The 19,888-nt window shown below is 46.1% G+C and overlaps 1 protein-coding gene across 2 annotated transcripts in view; it reads right to left on the reverse strand.

Moving 5' to 3' along the window:
* The window catches only part of dip2ba (disco-interacting protein 2 homolog Ba), a 42,149-nt gene that overhangs the window by 4,092 nt on the left and 18,169 nt on the right, over positions 1-19,888 (reverse strand). The window contains exons 2-31 of one of the 2 annotated variants that reach the window (XM_056599229.1): positions 18,021-18,092; positions 16,346-16,501; positions 16,082-16,207; positions 15,356-15,583; positions 14,881-14,997; positions 14,023-14,034; positions 13,559-13,678; positions 13,086-13,283; positions 12,681-12,772; positions 12,364-12,474; positions 11,918-12,041; positions 11,312-11,421; positions 10,970-11,072; positions 10,387-10,451; positions 10,182-10,275; positions 9,807-9,926; positions 9,137-9,251; positions 8,557-8,696; positions 8,203-8,339; positions 7,640-7,720; positions 7,390-7,517; positions 6,636-6,750; positions 4,285-4,486; positions 3,761-3,873; positions 1,905-1,985; positions 1,632-1,755; positions 1,357-1,478; positions 895-1,006; positions 562-671; positions 210-340 (exon numbers count right to left, since the gene is read on the reverse strand). In XM_056599229.1, coding sequence (XP_056455204.1) covers positions 210-340; positions 562-671; positions 895-1,006; positions 1,357-1,478; positions 1,632-1,755; positions 1,905-1,985; positions 3,761-3,873; positions 4,285-4,486; positions 6,636-6,750; positions 7,390-7,517; positions 7,640-7,720; positions 8,203-8,339; positions 8,557-8,696; positions 9,137-9,251; positions 9,807-9,926; positions 10,182-10,275; positions 10,387-10,451; positions 10,970-11,072; positions 11,312-11,421; positions 11,918-12,041; positions 12,364-12,474; positions 12,681-12,772; positions 13,086-13,283; positions 13,559-13,678; positions 14,023-14,034; positions 14,881-14,997; positions 15,356-15,583; positions 16,082-16,207; positions 16,346-16,501; positions 18,021-18,092 — 3,559 coding nt within the window. The remainder of the gene's footprint in view (positions 1-209; positions 341-561; positions 672-894; positions 1,007-1,356; positions 1,479-1,631; positions 1,756-1,904; positions 1,986-3,760; positions 3,874-4,284; positions 4,487-6,635; positions 6,751-7,389; positions 7,518-7,639; positions 7,721-8,202; positions 8,340-8,556; positions 8,697-9,136; positions 9,252-9,806; positions 9,927-10,181; positions 10,276-10,386; positions 10,452-10,969; positions 11,073-11,311; positions 11,422-11,917; positions 12,042-12,363; positions 12,475-12,680; positions 12,773-13,085; positions 13,284-13,558; positions 13,679-14,022; positions 14,035-14,880; positions 14,998-15,355; positions 15,584-16,081; positions 16,208-16,345; positions 16,502-18,020; positions 18,093-19,888) is intronic. The other variant, XM_056599238.1, reaches the window with a different exon arrangement.

A 19,888-nucleotide genomic window follows, 5' to 3' on the forward strand; every position in this document is an offset into this window, starting at 1 on the left:
ACGTCACAACAACAGTTGATTTCAAGGGGGTCCACAAAACACACACTTCTCAAGAGCCTCCGAAGTAAGACACCGGTACATATGGAAAGATACACAATCTCCCCTTTCTGCCCCATTGCACATGTGACCCAACACTTTCCCCTCAAATTTAATCAAATTAAAATGTATAGAAGCAGTCATGGAAAAAGGCTTGTGCGTGTGTCGGTTACCTGGAGAGACACCACAGGACAAAGCCCAGGCCGCAGTAGGGGTCCAGGCAGATTGCTATTTGGCGAGAGGAGTAGAGCTCACACTGGAGCTTGATGGAGCGACAGAGAGTGCTGACGGCCGCGTGGGACATCTGAGGAAACGCACAGAGAGCATAGCGGGCAGCTGATGAGCTAAGAGCATGCAAAGGGCTCATCTATCCGCCGTTTGGAGGCGACCATTTAAAAACAATTCTAAACTCATGTTATCGTTATCAAATCTGATCTCTGCTATTGAACTAAACTAAAACACATTATTGATTTAGTAAAATCTATTTTTGCATTGTACGTATAGCATGCACTATTTAGTCGTTACCTTGACGCCAGTCAACATGCCCGTGGTGGACACACTGAAGTCCAGGTAGGCCAGCATCTCCGCTGTGGGGGGCTTGTAGATCTGGGGAGGACGCTTTCGAGGGAGGTCGTCTGGGAACGGAGGGAGGTCAAGACGTTACACACTTGTTATTATCTTAATACATTTCAAACATCTGTTGAAGAACCTTTATTTTACTTTTGATTGAACCAACAATAATCTAATGGAAGAGCATGTACGGTGGACCCTTTGGTCTTACCTATTCCCAGTAGTATCTACTATATTTAACTGCCAGGTTCCTTACAGGACAGGATCCGGTTCAGTCAGGGGCCATACCTGTGTCTATGATTGTGGGCCAGGTCTTGATGTTGACGCTGGCAGCGGCCTCCCTGGACCTGAGTATCCTCATGAGGGGCTGTGTAGTGAGGATGCAGGCAGCTTTGCTCACCTGGGTATCACAGCATCACGCTTGGTTAACCTCATTCAGAGCCAGTGAAATGCTTCACATAGTACAAGAAGAGTGTTGTGCAAGAGGAAGAGAAACCTTGATTTAAAGGGAAAGGAGAATCACAATCTCATCCCATTGGCTATGCTATTCGAATAAAACTCTACCCTAACAACTAAAATACAGCGTGAACAACACAGCAAGAAACAAGATGGAGAACTGGGCTGCTATGTGGCTCTGCACATAGGGAGAGTCAGAGAAGAGGGCATGTTCTGATATAACTGACATAGATGGACTGTTTGCACTCTAGTCAGCCTCTTGTTTGAGTGTTGGGCAGGACTAGGTGCACTTACATCGATGATCATACGGACGGTGGGGAGGGTAGCAGTCAGGTTCTGTGGGTGGGGGGGTCTCACTGTCACCGGGACCACCCCCGCATAGAGACAGCCATAGAAGGCAGCGATCAGGTCAATGCCTAGAAAGGAGAAGAGAGGAACCAGGAAAGAAATGAGTGCCTAATGCCAATAATCGAATTGGCAGTACAGATGAATGAACCAGAGTGTGTGTGTGCACATGTTTTGTGTGTGTGCACATGTTTTGTGCGTGTGTGTGCGTGTGTGTGGATTACCTGGGGGATAAAGCAGCACCACGTTGTCTCCCGTGTTAAGGCCTCCTTTCTCCATCAGGGCAGCGGTGATCTTCTCTGCTCTCTTGTGAAGCTGGAGACAGGTGGATGTGCACACTGCTACCCCCTAGAGGACGAATGGAGAATGTTAAGAGGAAAGGTCATAAACAGAAAATAGAAAAACAATGCACATATCCAATAAGGCCAAGAATACATAAATTAATTACATATAAGTGAGTGTGCATGTGTATCCGTGTGTGTCCTTGTGTGTTCTACCTTGGCATTTAGCAGCACATAGAGGACATGATCCGGGTCGGTCTGGGCTCTCCACTGGAGGGCTTCGGACAGGAACTGGTGCTGAGGGCAACACCAGGAGAACCAATCAGACTCCATGCACAACATCCACCAATCAGGGCAGTCAGAGTCCGTTAATGACCGTTTAGGGGATGAATGTTTAGTCCAGTAAGTTAAAGGAGGATGAAACATAATGAATATATGGGTCTATGGTACGTTTATTTCATATGACTCGCAGGTGGCTGAGATGAGTGGAAAGGTCCTTTTAGATATGATGAGTAGAAAATGCACAATGCTGTAAAGTGATCCAATGAATTTAAAAGGACTCAATTATATGGAGTTTTCTTTTTTATCCGATTTGAAAGTGTCTGAAGATCATCTTTCCTATTATTCCGTTTCAGATCTTTTTTCAACAATAAGATTGCTGTGGTGACAACATTGCAAGGGCTTCATAATGAAAAATCATTGGTTTCATCCCCCTTTAAGAATATATTTCCGACTTCCAGTGGGAAATCACACAAGAAGCGTATAGTCAACACTAGCCAGAAAAAGGATTGACAGGACAATAGTCATACAGTACTACAAGACAGTGTTTATAACCAAGGGTAGTAGTACACGTCCGTGACACTACTGCACAGCACATAATATAAATAAGAACAAACACTACATGTGTGACGCACATCCACACAGAGCGATCACTAGCTGCACCTTGGTGCCATCCACAAGCTCTGGTTATTTAGACAGAGAGAGAGACTCCGGGGGGCACACCCACAGTAGAGGACACCATGCAGGCCGGCTGCCCTGCCCAGGGGCCACACGGGAGCAGCACAACAGAGCTGAACTGATGCAGCAAAGCACATACAAACAGGCCCAAATGTAGCACTTGAAGCGGTTTGCTAATTTGATTAATTTTATTACTAGCACTAATCTTGCAATTTCTCAAGAGATTGTATCTACATGGTTGAGTGCACATATTGTGAGTCACTTTGGATAAATGCGTCAGCTAAATACATGTCATGTAAAAACAGGAACACTGGTATGCTTATCCAGTCATAATGACCCTTAGGCTTCTGAATTAATAATGACTGGTGGAATCCCCTATAGAGCTGTAAAAGAGGCAATAGTCCAACTGTCTATCGGCTTCTTCCATGTTTTATGCTGTAGTGATGATGCGAGTGGGTTATGATAATAAAATCATGAAGTATTAATGAACAGAATTTACCAACTAGTTTATATTAATTTAAACGTCAGTTCAACTGCATGTCTTGCATGGAAAATGTAACTTTATACAATACATTGTAGATACTAGTTAACCCAACCATTTGACTGTCTATCTAACTGGTGGAGCCCATTCAGCTTTAACACCGTGTGCTTCAGACCATTAGTTGTCTCCGGGGCCACACACACACACACCGGATAGACAGCAGCAGCACAAGCAGCAGTGATTGTTGCCGAGCCAGAACCTTACCATCACTATGGGCCACATATTGAGCTACATTGGCCAAAAGGAGAACACAGGCAGAACAATCACAGAATCATTGTCAAAGGATGATATATCTGCATCCATCGTTTCTGACAGACATCGTCCTTAGCTGGGTCCTCTCAGTTTACATCACAATTTATTGCGATGTGTTTGCATTGAGGTTTCAATACAAATTACAGATGTTGAATCCACAACCTTGTGACAATGTGGCACAAAAAAAATCAATTTATATGCAGTGTGATTTAAATCGCAGATCCCTAAATCGCAGATCCCTAAAACGGTTCCTAGTATCTGTCAGCCCTACTCTGCTGGGGTCAGCTACTCCGTGGCTTGATGTTTTGTGTGAGGCCGGTACCTTTCTGATGAGATCCTGGTCCTCGACCACACCCAGCTCTCTGCCTACAGCCTGGGCCATCCTCTTCCCCGCCACCAGGTTCCCCACCATGATGGAGGCCGGACCGACGCCCACTACATCGAGGAGAGACACAGACAACAAGCTTCAGTTATTATATGCAGCACATATTGCACAACACCTGACTGTGCCTCAACATTTCATAAAGTATAAATTTGATCATCTTGTAGTTGTTCTATACATTGCTCTTAAAAGATTGTGTAATTATTGTATTTAGTGGTATTTCATTGGTTGTCCTTCTAATTCACCTCAAGTCCTGGTGATTCCTGCCTATGTAGAACAATCTGAACACCCCTCGCCTTTGAAGGGTGCAACATACATGTTGCCTCAAGAGCCACAAACACAATTCTTGATGACCAACTCCTTTGGATAATGAAAATGATTGTTCATTTATATTTTCCATCTCAGTGACACAACAACATTACAGACCCCCGGGATCCTGCTGTGTGACCCAACAGCGCCCTCACCTGGCTGTTTCTGGCGTGGCTTAGGCAGGTTGGTGACGCAGGTGTGGGGGCACAAGAGGATGTTGCAGGGGTGCAGGTTGCCATCCAGGAAGTTCTGCTTGGTCTCACAGATGTGGATGCCACCCAGGGGCGTCTTGGGGAGAGTGTTGGCTGGGACCAGAGCCAGGCAGTACAGACCCACCTGGTGGATACTGTCGATGGCCTGCGACAACCACAAACAAACAAACAGACATTTAGAGAGGTTTAAAAGGATGTGGCTTGGTGGCTCAGTATGTAATGGCCAAAAATACATGGCATACAAAATACGTGGACGTAACAAGGACGTAATGTGGAATCAAAGCAGCAGAGCTACTAACCCTAACCCATCTCGGCCTACAGTCAACTGAGGCTGGACCACGGAATCAAGCATCTCTATTTCTTTGTGGCAGGTCTATTTTCAGTCACACTATGCACGGCTACTTGACAGTAACAGGTGAAACCTTGATATATGTAACCGTTAAACCTAACCTACCAATCTGTTTAACCACTTAGTCTTCGGACCATTTCTGGCCATTTTTTTAGGTTTTAGACTGTGCCTACTCTAGAGAGCACTGCTCCTTCATAGTATGACCGCTAATCACGTGCTTGGTCTCTTTGGAATGCTGAGAATCTGTAGAATTGTATGACTTTATCAGATTTACTGTATCAAGAACTGACGCAGTGCTGGGAAGGCTACAATATTGTTTTTCCTTCAAGCGGGTTTCACACGCCTCTAAAACCAAGCTGATTGTAGTACCCTGGGAACTACATATCGCTTGGAAACACTACTGGAACCTAGCCCTAGGTCTTGTGATGCTGTGTGTATAAGCAGATCAACAAAGCATAAAATATAAAGTATCCAGCTCCTTTTATTGAATAATATGTCCATTTGTTTTGGTCAGGGTCCTTTTGGAGACCCTAAAAAAGACCTTTGGCTACCCAAAATGCATACTGTAAACAAAAGGTTTACTACACATGAACCCAAACATGTAGAAGCATAATCTTGGTTTCAAATGAAAGGTTACCCTCTGGGCTTTCTTGTGAACCATTTAGATAGCATACCAGATGTTCTGATACGTAATGAGACAGGCATAAACACACAAAAATCAAATTTGTAGCTATTCCGCCTATGCAATTTTGACAAAGATAAAGCTCAAACAAAGTGTTTTAGCAATTATTTTTACTTAAAAAGTGCAAACTGCAATGGTATAAACACCAAAACTGAAATAGTAAAAATACTATAAATAACTACGTACAAATATACAAGAATAAGTAAAATTACAATCACTATGTACAAATAAACAAAAATAACTATTAACATGAATCCTTCCCTCCCTCCTTTCATCTCCAGGCGTTGAGCCATCTTTCAAAATGTTCATAAAACCACACTCCACCACAAAAATTTAAAATAATAAAACCACACACGAGCGTGCAAATCAACCACCTGCTCCACACTCGCACTCTGGCGATGAGCCTACTGATTTATGCACACCCCTTGCGCATTTGTTTTCTCACCCACACGTGAGGTGTTTGACATGCTGGATATCGTCAGAAAGGTGTATCTAAGGCCCGTCACCGACACACCAGCTGTCTGCTGGTGTAGCTGTCAATAAAAGTATACATGCCCTGTTTTGATAGTGATCGCCTCATTGGCCTGTAAGGCTTGTTTACAAGGAAGTATTGGTCTTACAGACAAGTGTGAGGGCTCTACGTCATCGTGAGACCCTGGCAAACACAGTGGATACAATGAATCAGACAACAATACCAATACCAGGAATTCGAAGCCTAAATTGCAGTTTTCTACAAAAAAACATTGCAGCGTTTCGGTTTTCTATTTTTCGGTTGACATTGGTTGACATTCCTGAGATTCTAAGCTTTCAAATCACGCAACCTTATGATGAAAATTGACCCAGCATGTTGGGGGGAAGGGATGGGGTAACTAAAACTTGCCCGCTGGCGGGATTTGACGATTAAGTGGTTAAGAATGACCTAAATAAATACCTCGTACCCGAGGCATTGCGACGCCACACAGCAACCTCATGGGTGTTTTTACATTGCACATTAGAATAAATTAGTTAAATATATATGAATTCATGATCCGGTAGTTGAAACCATCTAGGTCATTAAATCAGTACCAGTTAATGTAAACCAATGCTTAACACCGTCGGAGGTATCCTACTTTAAATCTCCTTGGAAAACCACAATTGACACACAACCATATTCTACACAGTCAGAGTCTGTGTGGCATGTGAATGACAAAGAGTGATTGTGAATAATATGGGACAACCAGTGATAAGTGGATACAGCATTCAGTAGTGAATGAGGGGCCAGACCTGCAGCACTCGGCTCATCCACTGGAAGCTATCCTCCTCGCTGGCATCGGGTCTCTGCTCCGCCACGACCACAATCCTCTCATCGTAGAACGCCGTCACGGAGAACACCGCAATCCTGCATGTCACACAGTGACAACACAATCAAGACATGGACATAGACACACACACAACCGAGCACACACTGCCAAGACAGAAATACATCCTTTACAGTTTAAACTGTAAGTGTAAAACTCTGGCCTTGCATTTCATGACCTCCATCTACACTCCAAATGGGTCTTATGCTGGGAATTAGCCAGGTCTAATCCCGGAAAAATTGCTGGATTAACCTTTCTGGGATCACAAATCTCTGTTTAAACAAGACCACAACCTGGTAAACGGCCAGAACATTTACGGTTAGAGCTGAAGGCATGGGAGAGGCTTATGAGTTTTAATATATTTTCAACATAAAAGTTGTCAGAGTTGCCACAGCGAAGTAAACACTCTCCCTCTGAGGTTAGGAAGTGAGTGCGAAATTCAGAGCTTGGATATCTGTTGAATATCCAATATCTTTCAACTTCGCAAGACAATTATATTTTATAATTTTTTTATAACTTGGACAAAAAAAATCACAATGGACAACCATGTTCAATGTGAAAGGAATTTAAATCTTCTGGCGTATCTGGGCATACTCAATAACGCAAATTGACGTTTGCTGGTCACGTTTACATCCATTTCGTGGCACACGACGCAACGCAGTCCTGCCCTAGCGACCCACCTTCCTCTGTAAACGGTTTTGACCGGCTCCACCGCCAGCGCCGTGGCAACCAGGTCATCAGCGTTGTGCCGACGCCCGCTCACAGACAGCAGCCCCTCGATCTTCCCAACCACAAACACCAGGCTGCCCTGAGGCGGATGAGGGGAACACACAGAGGGTTGGGTGAGTGAGTGATCGAGTGAGTAATGAAGTGAGTGTGAGAGTGAGTTAGTGTGCGACCGAGTGTGCGAGTGAGTGAGCGTGTCCTTACCGGTCCTACGAAGCCAAGCAGGCCTGTACGAGTGAAGGCAATTTCTCCAATAGGCGCACCAGCCTGGTTCACAGGGATCACCTTAACGACAGAAACACAGCAACACACCGTTTCCTAGATGATTGATATATTTTGTTTGCCATGGTTGGACATAGCTTGGACGCATTCTGTCCCCTGGGTTAGTGTCGGTGTAACATGATAATGAGGGTATAATATAATAATATTGGATGTGTCGTGACCATACAAAGCATGGAGAAAAACAGTTACATAACTGAGGCAAACTCAGCCTTTATGAAGTGTGTTTGCACAGATCCAGGTGGATATGGGACTAAAACCAGTAAATGTTAGCTGGCTATATCTGGAGGACGATTACAATATTTTGATCCACTTTATGTTTCCTGGAATCTATTTTTTCTTACAGCAGAAATATTACCTGAGGTTAGCTGCTCTATGTGCTGAGACTCAGCAGCAAAAGACTTTAAATAATAAATGCTATATCGGGTGTTTTCAGTTGGATTGTTGTGTGCACCTTTATGAAAGAGCCTTTGCTGGCGTGTACCGACCTCAAAGGTGTTCTTGGTGACTCCCGGCAGGCCGTAGTACATGGTTCCCCCAGCCCGGGAGTTGAGCACGATCTCCCCGATCTCGTCTGTCTTACACAGCTGGGGAGGCCCGTCCGGTTTCACGATACACATGAGAGCTAACACACACACACACACACACACACACACACACACACACACACACACACACACACACACACACACACACACACACACACACACACACACACACACACACACACACACACACACTTAAATTAGAGTAAGGTAAAACGAACAGGAAGACAGGAAGAAAGCCCATCTCGATCAAATTGATGGAGGAAACAAGCGGGGGTGCATGTGTGTGGGGCTTACCACCAGGCATGACGTGGCCCACATCCTGCACGGTGAGGGCAGAGTTCTTGTCTTCCGTGTTGACCCTGATGACGCTGTGGCTCAGCCCAGCCATGGAGAGGATGGCCCTGGCTGGTAGGGGGGCCCCACGGGCCCCGGGTCTGGAGAGCGCGGAGAAGAGACGTGAATAAACGACACACAGGACAGGACAGTGCCCCACTTTATCCAAGATGAGAATCGGTTCTCAACCGATTTGGTTAAGGAGCGGTTGATTAATGAAGATGCAGTGGCTAGGCTGGGAGCTTGACCAACCAAAAAGGTACCGGCTTCGATCCTCAACGCCCGATGCATACCTCTCTAGGCATCCTTGAGAGATATGTCTAACCCTTTAATCACATGTATCTCAATCTAGCTCCTTAATGACATGCAGCCATTACCACGTGAGGGATACAGTCTGTCCTAAATGACTGAAGTAGTAAAGAAATACTGAAGCAATCGAGGACTGCCTGGGTATGAACCCAATCATGCTTTACATGATGGGCGATTAGTACCGCACGGTATTGGATGAGAAGCTCCCATTAGCGGTGCACAGAAGACCTACCGGCGTATGGCCACGGTCAGGGCCTCAGCGGAGGAGGCACATGGACAGATGACCTCTGGCTTCAGACCGTGAGCCTGGAACACGTTCAGGAAGGCGTCGCACGACGACACAGACCCTGGTCATACAACAACACACGAGGGAACTCTTTAAAACAACATAGTGAGGCATGAGTCATCCAGAACATCTCGTTGCACCAAACACCTTAGTTGCACTCTCATAATGGATCAGTTGCAGCATCATTATTTTTTATGGTTACATTTCTCAATCGTGTTGCCGCAGTGAATGTTATCCAGTTGCACCGATCCACATTAAATTAGATCTATTTGAAAGCGGTCCAACTTGGAACCTTTTTAACTTGGAACATCATTTCCATGGGATTAGCATATGCTGTCTTTCGCATCACCTTACCTGCCAATTAAAATAAGGTAAACAGAACTAAACTCCTCAAAGGGCAGTAAAAAATAGCACACAGGTCTTGTATCGGGCATAATGATGTGTGTGCCGAAGGGGTTGTGTGTGTGTCTGTGTTTGTGCCCATGGACCTATGTGTGTCTATGGGGGTGTGTGTGTGGCTATTGGCGTGGGAGTGTGTGCGTGCGTGTTTGTCTCAATGGGCGTGTGTCTGTGTGAGCCCATGGGCGTATGTGTATGCGTGCGTCAGAGGACTCACAGGGGTTGGCTCCGTCAGCCACGATGAGCATGCGTATGGAGGAGAGGTTGGTGTCCTTCTGCTCCCGGTGGGCCATCATGGCCCAGTGGAGGTCTCTGCACTTCACCAAGGCCACACGTGCTGCAGGGAGACCAAGGGAAAAGTGCATTAATGAGTGGTACTGGCCACTGGTTTATTAGGTATTCACAGAGTATGTGTGGATACCCATTGTTATTGTATAATAATACAATTGTATTGTATTATTGTGCATTTTACAATACTTCTTGTACAAATAAATATTTTAACTAGATTTTATGTCAAGCACTCTTGCAAAAATGTACAAACTTTTGTAGGAGAGAGCGAGAGTGAGAGAGAGAGCTTGGAATAGAGTCCTACCTTTGTGGATGTGAACTCTTTGGACCCAGGACATGGGGCAGGCCTTCATGACAGCGTAGGGCACAGAGATGGTGTGGATTCTGTTCATGACACTCTGCAAATCAAACAGACACCGCTGGTCAAATGTGCACTGCAACACACCACCCAGACATTAAACTATAACACATGAAGTGCAGCTCAGTTGAACCGGTATATCAAGACTCACGGTTAAGACCCCATGCCACAGGCCCATGTCCTTCTTGCAGTCCAAGACGTTGACCAGTGTTTCCCCTGAGGAAGGACACCATTAATACTAATCGATAGATATTAATTGATGAACCTGCCTTGAGTGCATTCTACTTAATTTGCCAAAGTCGGTTGAATGATATTCTAAATGTGTCCCTGCTGCTTAGCTGCTACTGTGAAGCTTAGCTGATCTTCGCCAAGACGAGAGGAGGCTAATCTAACATTGGTTCACGAAGAACTACCGTAAGAGCCAAGTGAGGGGGAGGGATAGGTAGAGGGATAAATAAATAAGGAGGACAAAACTCTATGGCAACAGCCATCTTGCAGTAGAGCTCCAGGAGATGAGAAGGGATCCATTATTGAATTGATAGCTGCTCTTAAACTGTAGGAGAACATGTCCGTCCCGCACATCTCAGGGCAGAGTCCTTGTAATGTGTCATCCCGAGTTGCCTTTGTATTTACATTGTACCCCGTGTGATCTGTTCAAATAAACTGTCTACGGTAAATGCTGTATATGGGTAGCTCTCTATTGCTGGGTCCTCATGATCTCAGAGAGGCCTTACCCTCGCAGTAGTTACAGGCTTGTGTGAGTGCCTGGCAGTGGGTCAGCATGGAGATCTTGGAGACAGCCACACCCATCACAGTACCCTCCTTCGTGGCCTTGTACTGAAAGAGGGATGATGAGAGAGTCAGAGATACATTCGACTGGAGAGAAGGTCAGAGTCACCCTTAACCATCCTAGAAGAGCGGCCCTTGACATGTTGGGAATATTGGCATTTGAGACGTCAATTAGTAATTAATGAAAGTCCAGCCGGGTAAATTGCACTTGTACAGCCCTGTTCCAATCTGAAAGGGCTTCACAGTATCACACTGCTACAGAACATAACACATGAAGGAGCCCTCACCTCTATGTAGGCAGTGTCTGTGTTGGCAGTAGGGATGTGGGGCTGCCAGTCCTTGGAGGGCTTGGTCAGGTACTTTGTGTCCGTCACCACCCACTTCATCCTGGGCCATCCTGAACACAACAACACAAACAACCAACAAGTGTCAGACACAACATGGGAGATGCATACGCCTCTGACGCATCATTTCAATACACAGGCGATAAATGATGAAACAGGAATATTTCTAACATGGGAATACCAGTGTGATATCACCTTGAAAAAACTAACCGCTGAGCCATCACTAATGCAATTCTACAGCCGGCTCATTGATTCACCCACCCACCCACCCCCACAGGCAGGTAAACCAGCCAAGATACACAAAGCATTTTCCCTTCTTAAGTCGCTCTAATGAGTCCCAATGAATCATGATGAGGGTGCGCTCAGTATTTTGTGTGTGTGTGTGTGTGTGTGTGTGTGTGTGTGTGTGTGTGTGTGTGTGTGTGTGTGTGTGTGTGTGTGTGTGTGTGTGTGTGTGTGTGTGTGTGTGTGTGTGTGTGTGTGTGTGTGTGTGTGTGTGTGTGTGTGTGTGTGTGCCGGGGGGAGATGACTCTGCCTGAACTTGCTGACCTTTAAACTGCATGATCTCTCCGTTGGGGGTCTTGGGGAGTCCCTTGAGACACACCTCGCTGGTCAGTGCCAGGCCCACCCCACAGCTGCCCAGCAGGAAGCCAATCTGCTGGCTGCCCGAGTCCTACTGGCGACAGAGAGGGAGAGACAGACAGATGGATAAACTATTACAATCCATATCCCAACCGCAGTATGATGAATGTCTTTGTTATGAGGGTTATGTAGGCAGTTATTCGCAAATAGAAGAGATTGATTAAAAGTGCTTTTGAGGTACTGTTAGATAAAAGAAATACAGATTAATCTGCTATCTGACAAAGGGTTCATGCAAGCGGACAAAGTGAGTTGACATTAACGTCGTGCCTAAAGCCCAATGACTTAAAACTTTATAAAGTATACATCTCCGATCTTCATGCCACTCAGTGGTGTCTGTGGTGTGAACCATGTACCTGTCGTGACAGTGGAACCTCAATGGGTACAGGGATGACCTCGGCCAGCAGGCAGCCGTAGAATGCCACCCAGAGCATCCCTGGGTCACTGTTGGGGTACACCAGCGCCACCTAGGAGAAAAGCACATCAATTCTCATTGTGGTTAAGGCCCACCAGCATTTTTCCTGATTCCGTTGAGAAATCAGCTCACACTAGGGCTATCAAAGCACGTTTCCAAAAAACCACACACACACACACACACCCCCCCCCCCACACACCCACCCCCACACCCCCCCCCCCCCCCCCCCCCCCCCCTGGGTTGGACCCTGACTCTTACCCGGTCTCCAGGTTTGAGGACGGGCTCTGCCTTGGTGCCCAGCTTGTTCAGCAGTGTGTAGGCCAGCTTTAGACTGCGACTCCATAGTTTACCTAAGGGACAAATTCAAGAGCATTGGTCACCGCTTTAGTCATTGCTATGCGATTCAAAAAGGAGCACATTGATTTAATTTGACTTTACTAACAACTTTAGAAAAGTAATCATGAGCAATTGCTCTCAAATTAAGCCATTGGGAAATAAAAAAAAATACATTTTCTTCAAGCTGCTGTAGGCTGGAAGGGGAAGTGAGACAGATTCTGTTACTAAACAACCAAAAGCTTTGTCTAACGAATGACTAAAAGATTACAATTGTTTTAAACAAACAGTACTCAAACAACAGTGCGTCAGAGTGGCGGTGCGGCTCACCATAAGTCAGGGTGTAGAGGGGCTTGCCGGTGATGTCCAGGACGCTGAGTGCGGGGCTCTTGGCCTGCGTGGCCCCCCAGCGTGCCAGGGAAGCCTGGAGGGCTGGGGGCCAGTTGCTGACCACTCCGAGGGGCTCGCCCTTCACCGGGATGATCTGACGGCCCTCCGGCTTGGGGGTGTTGGGGTCTGGCTGTTGCACTGGACCACCAGACAGCAGAGAGGATAAAGAGAAGCGGGATCAGAAAGCCTGTGAGAAAATACCCCCTCTACACAACATAGTCGTTAACTGTAGTCGAGTATAGTTTAAAACTTAACTATCTCATATTATATTATTTAGACAGATTATAGTATAGCTCAGTCTAAAATCAAAGTGAGGGGAAGGAAGTATGCATACAGGCATTTGTATGTAAAAAAGACGTAGTATGAGTAGATATTTTCCCCAAAGATAGAGCACACAAACACACACTTCATACCTTCTACAATCTCCTCCGAGTCGTCGAGGAAGAACTCGCTGAGTGGGGGTCTCTTCGGCCGCTTGAGGGTGTTCAACAGCTGCTGGATCTTAGTGGACACCCTGCTGTTGACTGGCACGCCTAAACAAACAGCGGTAACATCCATATTTAAGTCACTACACCCGCACGCAGGCACACACACACACACACACACACACACAGGTTCAGGAACACAATCACTAGCAGAAAGGATTGGAAAGGGTTTGCTACGACTTTGGAAGAGGCATGGACAGTTGAGAGTTTGCAGCGTGGCACAGACGGAGACCAGAGAGCTAGAGGGAGCGCAACACATCTACAGCAAGGACACAGGACAGACACACAAGGCACGAGGGCGCACACAGATGGGAACAGTGGGAAAGAAAGGGAAGCTTGACAGGATGCGGTCGGCATCCCCTGCCCTATGCCCGTTTGATGGTTGGTATTACCTTTTCGCTTTCCTTTTTTATTAAATGAACAGGGGGGTAGGATTAATGGTACCCAAAAAAAGAACAAAAACATCCGTTAGCAGCATCAACCACACAGTAGCCTGGAATGAGGATAGTGTTGAGATCCAATGGACATGAGCAGAACACACCTCTGAACAGAATTACACCACAATGCTGTCAAAAACGCTCCAAAACGTACAAACAAAACAGGATGAATAGATACGCACATGAGAACATATTGACATTATGTACTAGTTATTGTATTCGAAGGAACCAAAACTAAATTGTACAAAAAGTAAAGTAAAGGAAAAGGATCATGCTGATGCTCTGCATCGTTGGCTTGATACCAACCAATCATTTCAGGGTGTAAGACTTGGTATTGGCAATGTGCATTTTGCTTCAACATCTGTGTTTCTTAAACCCACAGTGAAAAGTCATCATGTTTAGTGGTGGTGGTTGTTTCAGAGCAGGAGGGATCGACTGTCAGACGAAACTGCATTACCCCCATCCATTAATGCTTTTAACTTAAAGATTTTGGACCGTACTTGAACTTGGATGGACCACAACAATATCCATTTATGAATGACAATTTTGTGCAGACTCCAGACTACTGATTACTTAAGGAGTTTGGCATCCTCACAAATGAAGATGACTGGGGCTTTTAGTCCACAAATAAAACCCATTCGATAGTAAGTAAGTAAAATGTGGAAATTTAGATAGTTGATGGAACAGTGTATGCAACCTTGGGTTTGAGAAATGCGCTATATAAATGTAACTTGTTATCATTAGTATTCTGTAGGTGTATGGCAGGTGTCAGCATGTGTACGCCAGTGTGTGGGTGTAGGTGAGTGTGTGTACCATCAGCTGTGTTATCCAGCATGCTGCAGCGACTCTGTCCCCGGCTCATGCCCTTGACAGCAGGGGGCAGGTCCAGCCTGGAGCTGGAAGACGTAACATCTGGAGGAACACTGTTCTCTGGGGGAGAGGGAACAGGGAACCATGTTCAACATTGACTGGGCTCTCCAGAAGACCAATGATGCTGTAACTAAGGAAGCGTATTTAACGATATGATTAAAGATGAGATATGCTTTATCAATCCCAGACGGTAAATTAAAGTCACAGGAGAAAGTAAGTACGGAACAGCAATAGGAATTTAAAAAAAAGATTAGCGGAGAGAGTTGAGCAACAAAAAACAGCATATTTAGCATTTGAAGCATCAAGAACTATCGCTTAAATTGTTAGCACAGTAAAGTAGCCCATTGTGCATACGATACGAGCCTATGAAGCACGTCCAACGAGCAGCATGTCTCGGGGGCGGGGGGGGGGGGGGTACCTATCCGCAGGTGGGCCAGGACGTCGACGATGGCGGTGGAGGGTTGGGGCTGGGGCTGGATCTTGGGCTCGCCGTGGGAGAGGGTGGAGGAGGCGGAGGAGGAGGTGGAGGAGCCCTGGAGGGAGCGATTGATCCAGTAGTCGGGGCTCTGCAGGCTCTGGGCCAGCGCCACGCTCAGAGCTGCCTGCCGCCGCAGCGAGCCCTCGTCCTCCGACGCCGAGGACGTGTCTGGTGGGGGGGGGGAGAGCAGAGGGGGTGGTGCTGTCAGGGTGGGGCTCTGTGGGAAAGCGCCGGATGTTTCTGGAAGGCCCTGCACCCGTTTGAAAAGGTGCCGTCGGTTAGATTTAGGAGCGGTTATTTGAGTAAGATGAGTTAGAAAACGGCATAGCCAGCCGCCGGGTCTTAGCGTTTCGTTAGCTCTGAATCCTGATTGTAGACCACGCCCGGCTGATTTCTGACCAATCAGGGGATGGCTTACGTGATTGGTTCGGGAAACCCATCTTGCCTGTCAATCACAGGTGTGTGAAAATAACCACTTCTCAAAAGACGGAGAAAGCTCCTCTTTTAATACAAGATAAGGAAAATATGATCGTTTGCTTTTTTAAACAACTGCCTCAACTGAAAAATGGATGGTTATGTCCCCCGGAAGCATGCAAATATCCACATTGTTCTCTGACATCAGGATAGGTGACACATTCATACATTTAAAAACCCAATGAGGTGTACCTGGCGGTGTGCAGTTTTCCACAGGAGACTGGACAAAGGCAGAGCGTCTCTTGGTAGGCATGGGCAGCCCCATTTTCTCTTCTTTGTGCTTGGCCAGTGCTGCCTGCACCAATTCTGTGTGGATGTCTGTAAGAAAAAGAAGAAAAAGCAAATGTTTATGTATGTGCGTGTGTGTGTTCCTGTGTGTGTCTGTTCATACTGGGCGAGTGCATTTTGATATGCATTAGGTTCTGAAGGTGTATCGGTAGGTGTGCGTTGCAGTACCTGATCTGTAGCGGTCGTCCCTGGTCCCTCCACTGCGGTGACCACGGTGGCTCCTGGGAGCCGAGGAGGTAGAGGGCCCCGGGGCCTCCGGACTGGGGCTGGGCTCTGCACTGTGCCCCGGGGTGAGCTGCACATCAGGCAGAGACAGCTCTACACCTTGGGAGCCACAGAGAGAAACTGAACATGCTGCTCATAGCAGGGACACATCGCCAATGCTACTGTAATGGAGTAGGTTCAAGTACATTAAAGTTTGTTTCCCTTTGAGCGCCAATTTGTTATGTGTTGATTCATGACAGGTATTGTACATCTTCTGGTTTAAATCCTAATACAAACAAATCTCATTAAAGCTGAAGAAATGTGACAGAATTAGAATTTTGCACCAAAACATTTCTTAGATACACTGACAAACTGTATTGAAAATGAGTTTCATTGACCAGCAAGGCCCACTCCAACGAATCAGAGTAATCCAGAGAAAGAGCACAACCCCCGGCTGTCAATCAACTTTGTGCATGCGATTCAAGGCTAGCATAGCTTATTGAACATATAGCTTGCTAGTTAGTAGCAGTTGCTGGTTGGAAAGATACTTCTTGGTAAGATAAACATAGCTGGGAAAAATAATGCGGAACCTCGTTGTGAAATGTGAGAATGGAATATATCTGCAGTCCTGCTACACTTGTCAAACTCAATCACAGTAGACTGAGTCAGTGGTTCGATGTCAACATATATTTGGTGCCCAATTAAAATCAAAACAAAACATTTGCAGTGCACCCATTGCAGCTTCTAATCAGATTATACTTCAAAACTTTTTTGTTTTCATGACATGTTCACAGACTGATTCCAAAAATGCTTATAAAGTAAATGCATTCATTTTGTGTCGACTAAATAGTAAGGGAAAATAAGAGAAAAACAAAGTATAATGACAAATGTAACACACAAAGAGCTGAAGAAGAGTTAAAGAGCTGTAAGACAAAGTCTTTAGAATGTGCCCTAGATTCTAGGAGGCATGCTTTTTGCCAACTATCAGAAGTGAAAGGAGGTCTAGCTGAATCCTGCACAGATGAAGGTCGTGGAGGCCCATGGAGACTGACCAAAGGATAGGAGGTGATCATTCAGCTTTAAGCCTCCCAAATACCAGCTCCGGCCAGAAGAACAAGCCATCATAGACGAAATCCCTCAACCATGTTCATTAAAGAAATAAAAGCCCCGATAGTCCAATGATTGATCAGTAGAGATATATATATATATATATATATGCAAAGAATATTTTTTTTGCAAAATAAATAGAGATTCATTATTAAAAGGCGGCGCTAGCACTAGGGTGGAAAAACATAGTCACAGATAATGAGCCATGATTTATCCTTGAGGCAATAAGTAGAAACATAAATCTAATGCACATCTCTGCCACAAGATGGCAGACCCAAGCCATTGGGAAAAGTAACAGCCCTACCGTTTAGCTACAAAATGTTTCTGATACAACACAATCAGTTTTTAACTTTGTAAAAATATCTAATGTTTCAGTAATGAACAATCATGATTTTTAGACTCCCGTGAAACAATACAATGATGCCAATATCTATTTACACCACCAGATTTATCTCAACAAAACTTAACACAAAGAATACAGCTGGACAGTGTAGGGAGGGGAAGATGACTCTGGGGAGGGAGTGAGGCTTACTTGTTATGTGAGGGATGTAGGGGGTCAGTAGTCTGGATCTCTTCTTCTCATATCCCTTCTGGGTGATGTCACCTAAGAAAGAAGACAAAACCGCACTATTTGGTCAGTCCGAGCAACAAACTCACAAACAGTGTGTGCGTGTGTATATGAGCAAACACACGTACTCATATAAATTAACCCAGGCAGACAGTTGTTGCACAGAACCAAAATGACACACACACACTCCTTCGGCTAGCACATTTCCAGGGGGTTGAGTTATAATAATCCTCTTTGGCCAGAGTCTGTTTAATTGCGATCGGTGGTTTAATCCCCCCCCCCCCACACAGGCAGTTGATTAGACCATTGTTTTACTGAGCATAAGCTGTAGCGGACAACATGACACGAAGCAAGGACACAGACACAGACACACAGACACACACACCCCGAAAACACGATTACTGTACTGGCACTGACACTCAAGCTGGTGGAAAACAATAGTGGGGAGATAGCAGGTCGCCCGAGAACAGCTGTGGGGCAGTCACCAGAACCCTGGAGGAAGCCATGACACGCCGGTTGACATGGGAACCCTGCCTGCCTAGGAAGGGGTGACGCTGGCAGGGGTGATGGGGTTGATGGGGGGAGGGGAGAGACCTGGCGGGGGCGGGGGGGGGGGGGGGGGGGGGGGGGGGGGGGGTAGTTTGTCCTTGGACTGGCCAGAGAGGGGCAAACGAGGAAAGTCTGCTGAAATGCAAATACACAAGCAGGGAATGGTGTTGGTGTGGAAAAGGGTACACACAGCAGAGCAAAGTGAATTTACCCAAATAAATACCGTAATACGGATCTGCCGACAGTACACACACAGACAACCCATGTTCTCTCCCTCTCCAGTTGTCCCTGCCTGCCCCATTTTTGTGCATCCATCTTTAAAACGTCTTCCTGTAGGCCCCAGGGATATCCCTGCACTACTGTTGAGCCCCCCCCCCCCCCCCCCCCGCACTGCTTTCTCCCTGCCACCGGCCCCTAGATACAAGTAAAGACAGACAGCAAGTCAGCGTGCGAGCGAGCGAGGAGAAGGAAACAAGAGAACGAGAAAGCGAGATAGACAGACAGATAAAGAGACGGTGGTGTCTTGAGATGCACGTGTGAAAACAACAATAGCACAAAAATCAGAAGGAGATAGGATTGTCAAATAGGTGTGATTGTGTAAGAGAGCCAGAGTTGGGAATCAATGGCAGGTTTCCTCGATTCAGGTGCATTCTAGAGGCTATTGGAACGAGGCCTTGGGCACAAGTCTCAACAATATGCCAATCTAAATCTAACCACACAGACACACACACAGTCAGACATACGCTTGGACTGAAGTCGTGCAACTGATTGAAAAAGAAACAAAGTTCCAGTGAGGATAATGAAATAATGAGCCAGCCTAATGGGGTAGAACAAGACAAAAAACAGAGTAGGCAAATAGAACAGAGGAAATTCAAAGTAAGAGAGTGAGACTAAGCAGGGGGCCGATAGTGTTTGTTAGGGAGAGCTGGAGAGATGGACTGTGAGAGAGATAGACTGTGAGCGATGGGGAAACTGCTTTGTTATTATCTAGTGGGGAGGACAGGCAGCATTCAGCAGAGTTCATGCCCGGCTACACACAGGCCTGAGAACCTGGCTATCCTGGAGTGCCAGAAAATAACCCCTGCTAGAGTCAGCGTGTCCAAGACAGCCTATCTGTCTGTCTGTCCGTCTGTGGTTCAGCTTACAACAGCCTGTCTGTCGTTCACACCATCTGACTATGACAGCCTGTCTGTCTGTCTGTCTGTGTATGATGACCCGTGTGTCTGTTTCTGATTGTCCGTTTGTGTCCATCTGTCCGGCCGTCTGTTTGTCTGCCAAAGACC

The sequence above is a fragment of the Gadus chalcogrammus genome, chromosome 1, assembly GCF_026213295.1.
Source record: "Gadus chalcogrammus isolate NIFS_2021 chromosome 1, NIFS_Gcha_1.0, whole genome shotgun sequence".
Lineage (NCBI taxonomy): Eukaryota > Metazoa > Chordata > Actinopteri > Gadiformes > Gadidae > Gadus > Gadus chalcogrammus.